Source organism: Coffea arabica, chromosome 7e, assembly GCF_036785885.1.
Source record: "Coffea arabica cultivar ET-39 chromosome 7e, Coffea Arabica ET-39 HiFi, whole genome shotgun sequence".
Taxonomy (NCBI): Eukaryota; Viridiplantae; Streptophyta; class Magnoliopsida; order Gentianales; family Rubiaceae; genus Coffea; species Coffea arabica.
The window spans coordinates 11,834,071-11,843,480 of record NC_092323.1 but is presented as its reverse complement, the minus strand read 5'-3'; the positions used below and the strand labels follow the sequence as shown (position 1 = coordinate 11,843,480).

The window sequence follows — 9,410 nt, the reverse complement described above, 5'->3', positions numbered from 1 at the left end:
ATTTGCTTTATACGTAAATAATACATAACATTAAGATTCCCAATAAAAATGCAATACCTAAGAGATACAATGCCCAGAAAACCAAAAAAAAAAAATTAATACATGTTGAAACAACAGTTATATACAACAACAAAAGGAATGTAAAAACTTGTACATTTCAGAAAAAATTAAAAGATTTGAAGTATATAATATACTAATATCTAGTGTACGTATGCCGAGCATCAAGGTTAGACAAGTTACTAATATCTTGTTTCATTGGCAGACAACAGAGCGTAGATGGCTTTTGTGCTAATAATTTCGTCCAGTGGCATTCGCGAATCAATATGAAGATGAGTTCGCTGAATCTGCTGGGACGATGTTATATATTTTTCCTAATATAATAGTTTGAGGTGCGTCAAAGCATCGGAAGACAATCTCCATTCATCTCAGACGAGTTACCAATTACTGCTTGTGACTAGATCCCGGGACGCCACTACCATATCATAGCAATATGCTGGTCACATAGGCAAAACATAGTTTGTAACACTTCTACTTAACCATAAAACAGAAGAATTCATGACAAAAGCAGTAAACTAGAAAACAACGGGTAATCCATAGTGTTAGAATATTTTAAACCAAGCATTATTAGTTTATTTGGTTATGTGTCCTAGTACAAATTTGATTGGGACAATTTCAGAAACCTTCCTTGAGATTTTTAATAATTTCATTTGACTCCCTTAAGGTTTCAGAAATTATATCTACCTCTCTTGTCCGTTTAAAATGGTAATACGAACCTTAATATTTTAATAAAACTCCCTTGTTGTCATGTTTTGTACAAAGGATGGATTTTATAATTTTTCCCCTTTTCCTTCTTATTCATTTCTCTAATATTTCATTAGAAGTATAGAAGAACTATCAATGTTATCTGCAATATCTTTCTACATCAAACGTTAAACTAGTAATATTTTTTGATAGTTTTTAATATCATCTAATTTTTTTAGTGACATTTTTTGTGTCACAATCAAGAATAATTAAAAACAAATGGCCCAAAATCACTACCAAACTGTGGTAGTTCCATTACTAAACCAGTCCATGAACTTTTATAAAAAAAAAAAAATAGTCCATAAACTTAAAGAAAAAAGATAACACTACTTTTTTGTCTATCTTAAAAAGAATCTGCATCCCCAACAAAGCACTATAAAAAATAGCCTATTATTACAAAAGATTTGTTTTTATAGTTGATTATCAAATAACAAATATTGGCATGAAAAACTTGAAACTCTTTTTTTTATATATATATAATTGTGCCAAATTACTTTACAATTATTTAGAAGAACAAATTAAACTTTATAAGATAAGGGCATTTAAGGGTAAGGGCATTTAAGGGTATTTACAATCAAGAATAATTAAAAACAAATGGCCCAAAATCACTACCAAACTGTGGTAGTTCCATTACCGAACCAGTCCATGAACTTTTATCAAAAAAACAGTCCATAAACTTAAAGAAAAAAGATAACACTACTTTTTTGTCTATCTTAAAAAGAATCTGAATAAGACAACAAAGCACTATAAAAAATAGCCTATTATTACAAAAGATTTGTTTTTATAGTTGATTATCAAATAACAAATATTGGCATGAAAAATTTGAAACTCTTTTTTTTATATATATATAATTGTGCCAAATTACTTTACAATTATTTAGAAGAACAAATTAAACTTTATAAGATAAGGGCATTTAAGGGTATTTATTAAATTTTTGACCCTATTTTAAGGTTTGGTTACCAAAATGTCAAATCAAAAGAGATAAGTATAATTTTCAAAATTTTAAGAGAACTAAGTAAAATAGTCAGAAACCTCAGTGGAGGTTTTGTGAAATTCCGTGGAGTTTCCTTTTCTTATGTTTAAGTTGTTTAAAGGACAGTCAAATTTAAGTCCAAATAAGTTTTGGTTTACAATTGTGCCTGTTTACGAAGTTTTGTACTCAATAATTACTAGTCTAATATATTGTTCCTCAAAGAATTGAGTTGGGTTTTGGAGGGTTGAATTGAGTCTTCATGAGTAAGTTTAAGAAAAAGTTTCTAAATTGAGATTTATGAGTTATCATGATAAAAAAAACTATGACTTGATATTGTTATTATTGGATTTTGAGTTAGCAAAATTATTGAGTTATTATTGTGTATTTATTCTTCTTCTCTTCCCATATATTTTCGTATATGTCAAAATTGCTTCCGTTGTGCGTGTTTTTTTAAAATTTTTTTGGTGCTAATACATAGTGATCTTCATTAAAAACATTATGAAGGGAAGATGCACATGTTCCACCAAAACAGAGAAGTAAGATGCCTATTACAATAAAAGACCAGAACAACTAAGGTTGTTACCACTGAGACTCGGAAGATACCAGTTTTCAAGTACATCAAAACAAAAGCTTCCCCTCAGAACAAATAATACACTGCCTTCGGCTAACAGAAACATAAATCTCCTATCAACCCGGCAAAAAATAGAGGTAACAGGGAAGTACACTCCCACAATTTTATTTATTTTATTTTAAAAAGAGCGAGACCAGCAATTTTAAGCTGATTTCAATGAACTCCCAATGTCGATTACAAATCGGTACTTGACATCAGCTTTCAGCAGGCGCGCCATTGCAGTGTTGACATAGTCTATTGGGATGACCTCAACATCTGCTAAGATGTTGTGCTTTGCTGCAAAATCTATCATTTCTTGGGTTTCCTTTAGACCACCAATGCAACTACCAGAAAGAGTCTTCCTGCCTGTTCATTCATATTTTTGCAAGTTAGACACAGGTCCAATTATCGGTGATTGGGGGAGGCCAGCAGAGAGGAAGAAAAGAAAAAGACAAATCCTTACCCACTATGAGAGGAAATGTGGAAAATTCAAGAGGTTTTTCAGGCGCACCAACCATGACAACCTTCCCGTGAGGCTTCACCAAATTGATCAATGGAACAACGGGGTGGACAGCAGAAACGGTATCAATAATTCCATCCATGGTACCAGCTGCAGCCTGCTCATACAATCAGTCATAGATGAAACACAATTCGTCTTAATAAATTGGTTATGTTGCAACTTGCAAGACCTATACATCATTTGGTAACAAAATCCTCAGAACAACACAATTCCAATCATTAATTACCTGCATCTGCTGAGGATCACGACTGTTTAAAAATGCGTCTGCACCGAGTTTTTCCATGGCTTCCTTCTTTTTATTATGAGAGGTACTAATCACAGTCACCTTTGCCCCAAAAGCCTTGGCAAATTTCACCGCAACATGGCCAAGGCCACCAAGGCCAACAATGCCAACATGCACGCCAGGTTTATCAAGTCCAAAGTACCTCAGCGGAATGTAGTGATCCCGGCACACAAAAGTGGAGCACCGGCATCAAGAGGCAAATTTTCGGGCCAGCGAACAATGAAGTGCTCATCAGTAACCATGACATCAGAATAGCCTCCATAGGTTATTGTTCCATCCGTGTAAGTGGCGCTGTATGTTAGTGTCTGCTTCGAGCAGTAGTTTTCGAGATCTTGGGAACACATGTCACAGCTGCGACATGAACCGACTAGGCAGCCGACTCCTACCTTATCCCCAACCTTGACTTTCTCTACCTTACTACCAACCTCAGTTACCACACCCACAATTTCATGCCTGCATTAATGGATTCCATTCAGAATTCGACACCCTTCCAATAATCAATATAACAATAGACCATTTAATAAGTTACTGTTATTCATAGAAGAGAGAGAGAGAGATAGAGAGAAAATTCCAGCAAGTTCTGTTTTTGTTCATCCTGCTATAAGTTAATTTCATCAATCATCAATCTAAGTCGTTTCAGGCCACTAGGCCTTTGGCCTGGTGGTCATCACCAAAGACTAAAGTCACTATGTGTGACGGTCTTAATTGGCCTTGTTAGATGGAGTGTTTACTCACATTGAATCCCCCTCATTTTCCCCTAAATTAGGCTAGATTAGGTTATAAGAATCCTATCGTTGCGACAAAAAAAAAAAAAATCTAAGTTGTTTTAGAACATGAGACATATCGTTTGACTAAATGTCAATTTCCTCAAACTTAAAAAGAATCCAGTTATTCGAAACATCGTATCCTCATGTTTTCACTTTTCAGGACTGCCAGTTACATTCATAAATATTTGTTTTCAGCATTAATCAAATCCGTACAACTCCAATTTAGTCAAATTAAAGACTACTAGTATTCATCTAACAAATCACTTACTACTATCATTTCCACCCTTGCATACCCGACAGTTAAAATTAACCTAAAATTCCTCAATCTGAATAAATCTCTTCCAAACAAGGAAAAAAAACTCACTTTTGCCAGCCAATGTTTGCAAATTAGAAGCAAGATCTTAAAATTACAGGGTCTAATGATTCTTACTTACCCTGGAACTACGGGGTACTGTGTCATGCCCCATTCATTCTTTGACATATGAAGATCCGAATGACAGACCCCACAATACAAAACTTTGAATTGAACATCCCGCTCACTAGTAGCCCTGCAAAATGACATGATAACATCAAAAATACCGCTTTCAAAATCCCACCAAGAAAAGAGAATAATAAACAAAAAACCGACCATCAAAATGATGGAAAAAGGAGATATATAACAATACCTTCTTGAAAATTTGAATGGAGAGAACACTCCAGATGTGTCCCTAGCAGCCCATCCAAAGGCCTTCACTGGATGCTCCGTTTCTGGTGTTTTTGCCATTTCTTCACCCTGAAAAGATTAAGGGGACTGTTATTTCTTTTCGGTCTAAGAAAGCAGCGGTAGAGCGGCAGCAGATTTGAGGAGGGTTTCGGGTTTTAGGACAAGAAGATGGCGAGGGTGGCTTGCATGGCGAATATTTATGGTTGAATTTTGTGCTTAAAATATAAAATATGCTTTGAGCAAGTGAATATGGGTGACGTGATAGGTGAAGTAAGAGAGCAAATCCACGTCATAGCTTACCTTTCATGTTTTGCCACGTGGATATTCAAAATTTTCTTGGGGCTGCGTGTACTGTGCAGTCAACTGAACAGAAACCTCTTTTTAATTGAAACCAGGGATAATTTCGGAAACCTCTCCTGAGGTTTCTGACAATTTCACTAGCCTCCCATGAAATTTGTAAAATTACACAAATCTCCCTTGAGGTTAAGGTTTTGATAACAAAGTTAGTCCAATTAGAAAAAAGTAACATTAAAAAAGTACTTTAAAGAGAAAGATGAAACTTTTATTTCATAAATATCCCTTACGCATTTATATAAGTCGTATTAGTAAAAGAATAAAAATAATAAAAGTTAGAAACAATTAATACATATATTTAATCACTCAAAAAGTTCACATTTAATAAATTAGACAATATAAATAAACAACAAAACTACACCAATGATTATGAGATTCAGCAAAATAGATTAGTCAGCTCTTTTAACATAATGTTTGTTATAACTCTCATGATTTTGAACAAAAAAATTTTCAGAATTTTTATTTATTTCCTTCCTTTTAATTTTCTTTGAAACTCTTAAAACTGTGATAATTGTAAAGTAATTTAATGGAAATAAAAGAGACAATTGTAGAGTAATTTCATGGAAATAAGGGAAAAAGGGCAAATTTTGAAAATTTTTCTATTCAAAATCACAAGAATTATAATAAACATCATATTAAAAGAGATGACTAGTCTATTTTGCTGAATCTTATAATCATTAGTGTAGTTTTGTTATTTATTTATGTTGTCTAATTTATTAAATATGAACGTTTTGAATGGTTAAATATGTGTATTAATGATTTTTATTTTTATTTACTAATACTATTTATATAGATGCATAAAGGGTATTTACGAAATAAAAGTTTCATCTCTTTCATTAAAATACTTTTTTAATGTTACTTTTTATAATTGGACTAACTTTGTTATGAAAATCTTAACCTCAAGCAGGTTTGTATAATTTTACAAACTTCAGGGGAGATGAGTGAAATTGTCAGAAACCTCAGGAGAGGTTTTTGAAATTATCCCTTAAACACGGTCTCAATGTTTAGAGAAAGCCCTGTTTTAACTTATTGAAAAAAAAATACTTTATGTAATAGAGTTTTTAATAAAAACACTTATTAAGTACTTAAGTGCTTTTAATTCCTTAAGTATATTATTTAAATACATATTTCAATAAGTACTTATGGTATTAGATAATATATAATTTGAAAATTTTTTAAATATATTTATCTCTTTATTTAGTTCATAATATAGCATAAAGTGATTAAATTAATATTTTATTTTTTCCAAACACAAAAGCTATTCTAAAAACACTAAATTTGAACTTTTGCTAAAAATACTTTTAATACAAAAAGTTTCACTCCTAATTTTATAGAATAATGTTCACCTTAAAAGTACTTTTAGCATCTAAAAGTGCTATTTTATTAAAATCACCGCAACGCCAAACAGGTCTTTAGAGTTATGCATTCGTCAACATTAATTACAAATTTATTACCTTTTCTTCTCGTACGAAATTACTCACTTAAGAAGTTACAACCATATATGACAAGAGAGTTTTCCTTGAAAATTAAAAACGAAATGGTTGTACATCATATCAATAATATCTACTAGCAAGAATTATCTTTAGACAAGTCACAATCATTTTATGGGCTTAAGAACAGACTCTATTGACAAGGGGAAGTACGAGCGAACATTTATTTGGAAAATAAGGACAGTAGAGATGAGGGTAAGTACAAGCGGATACATGGATTAGGATCGAATATAATTGCGTTCTGTGCGATTATTTCTTATTGATGTACATGTTTAAATTCTTTTATGTATAAATACATCAAAATATTGTATTGAACATAAGTCAAATATTTTATTCATGTACACGATTTTTACTTTTATTTCAAATACAATAATATAATTTAATTATATACTAAATAATATAAAAAGTACAACCAGACCAAATCGTATCAAATTTTAACTGGCCCTCTCCCGATATTTATTTGGAGGATAGGAATGTTAATGGGCGATACAAGTAATGATAATCGACTAACTTCAAAGTAATAGCATCTCCGTGACAGGGACGGCCGTTACATTGAAAGACGGCAACAAGTTCCAAGGCTGTTACAATTGAGACTCGTATCAAGTATCAAACTAAAACTACTACTCACTACAGATGGTAATATATTTCATTAATAGTAAAAATCCAATCCCATAACAGCTGGACAAAAATTCTAATAGGGAAAGGATATTTTTAGGTCTTTTCTTGTATAAGCTACATTTTCGAGAGCATGGGCTGCACGATTTAATCAGATTTCAATGTGTTTCCAATGTCAATCACGAATCGGTACTTGACATCAGCTTTCAACAGGCGCTCCATTGCGGTGTTGACATAGTCCACCGGGACGATCTCCACATCTGGTAAGACATTGTGCTTTGCGGCAAAATCGATCATTTCTTGAGTTTCCTTTAAGCCACCGATGGCACTCCCAGACATGGTCTTCCTGCCTGTAAATTCATCAAGTTTGCAAGTTAGGCACAGGTAGTACGACCAGAAAATGCTAGGCCAACAAAAAGGGGAAAAACAAAGGGAGAAATGCAATGCTTACCCGCTATAAGGGGAAATGTGCCAAATTCAAGTGGTTTTTCGGGTACCCCAACCATGACAATCTTCCCATGAGGCTTCAACAAATTGATCAATGGGACAATGGGGTGAACAGCAGAAACAGTATCTATAATACCATCCATGGTACCTGCCGCAGCCTGCTCATTCAATTAAACAGACCAATTACAATTTGAATCAGTAAACATTGTTTTGTTGCAACTAGCAAAACCTACAATATCAATCGGTGACTAATCTCGGAACCAAGACAACTCCAATAAAACATTAATTACCTGCAGCTGCTCAGGATCACGGCTGTTTAAGAAACCATCTGCACCAAGTTTTCCTATGGCTTCCTGCCTTTTACCCTCGGAGGTACTGATCACAGTCACCTTTGCACCAAAAGCCTTCGCGAATTTCACGCCAACATGCCCAAGCCCGCCCAAGCCAACAATACCGACATGTACGCCAGGTTTGTCAAGTCCAAAATATCTCAAGGGGCTATAAGTAGTGATCCCAGCACATAGGAGGGGTGCACCGATATCCATCGGCAGATTCTCCGGCCAGCGAACAACAAAGTGCTCATCAGCTACCATGATATTAGAATAGCCTCCTTGGGTGAGTGTTCCATCCGTGTCAATGGCGCTGTATGTTAGTATCTGTTTCGGGCAGTAGTTCTCAAGATCTTGGGAACACATATCACAGCCGCGACATGATCCTACTAGGCAACCGACACCAACCTTGTCCCCAACCTTGACTTTCTCGACCTTACTACCAACTTCAGTTGCTACACCCACAATTTCATGCCTGTATTGATGAATTGTAGTTGTCAGCACCTTGCCAATTGTTAAAACAAAACTAAAAGGATCCTTACTTATTCTTCACGAATCATGGCTGAAAGAAAAGCGATAACAATCCAACTTCTTCAATATTTGTTTTATCTCCCAAAAAGTTGGTGTTTTGAATCATCAATCTACGTCGTATAAGAACAAGCGAAATATTCCTCCTCCTTTTTTTTCATTATTTTGTCAGTATGATTAACATTGTTATTGTCTTTAACAAGGAGGGAAATCTTATTTGTCTTAATGTCCGCTTAATCCAAATCTATCCATACAACACCATTAAATCAAGAAATCATAATTAATTTGTCATACTAGAACTTCAAACTTGGTCATATAAAATACAAAAGTACTATCAATCCAACGAAACAGTTACTGCTAACATTTCCAGTTTTCCATCCTTCTTTACACACCAGGCGTAAAATTACCCTGAAGTGCGTCGATTTCAAAGTAATCTTTTGCATTTGAACAAAATTAGCATAATTTTGCTAGCCAAGTTTTCAAAAAAATTAAAAAGTACGACGAGCTGATCAAGCTTGGGATTCATAAATTCTTACTTACCCTGGTACCATGGGGTACTGAGAGAAGCCCCATTCATTCTTGCAGAAATGAAGATCCGAATGACAGATCCCACAATACAACACTTTGAATTGAATATCATGCTCACCAGTAGCCCTGCAAAATCACAAAAACAACAACAATTTCATAATCCCACCAACCCACCCAAAAAAAGGAAAAACAACCATCAAACCAGTTAAAAATGTAAATGCGTGACTATACCTTCTTGAAAACTTAAATGGAGAGAGCACTCCAGATGGGTCTCTAGTAGCCCATCCAACAGCCTTCACTGGATGCTCTGTTTTTGCCATTTCTTCACTTCAGAATTAACGGGGCTGAGCCTTTTTTACTGGTTCGAAAAAGGAAGCGAGGAAAGCAGCAATAGACGGTAGGCTCGCAGCCAGTAATACACTAATACTAGAGAAAGGAGTGACGAGGTTCTTCGCTTAACGT

At 34.3% G+C, this 9,410-nt stretch overlaps 1 protein-coding gene and 1 pseudogene across 1 annotated transcript; both read right to left on the bottom strand.

Moving 5' to 3' along the window:
- Positions 1 to 2,216: 2,216 nt before the first annotated feature.
- On the bottom strand, positions 2,217 to 4,826 carry LOC113700499 (8-hydroxygeraniol dehydrogenase-like; annotated as a pseudogene).
- Positions 4,827 to 6,926: 2,100 nt separating this feature from the next.
- LOC113700500 (8-hydroxygeraniol dehydrogenase-like) lies at positions 6,927 to 9,410 on the bottom strand. The gene is made up of 5 exons (XM_027220985.2): positions 9,180 to 9,410; positions 8,961 to 9,074; positions 7,854 to 8,367; positions 7,568 to 7,721; positions 6,927 to 7,466 (listed from the first exon to the last, which is right to left on the bottom strand). The coding sequence occupies exons 1-5, from the start codon at positions 9,266 to 9,268 to the stop codon at positions 7,264 to 7,266; spliced, it is 1,074 nt and encodes a 357-aa protein (XP_027076786.1). The 5' UTR covers positions 9,269 to 9,410; the 3' UTR covers positions 6,927 to 7,263.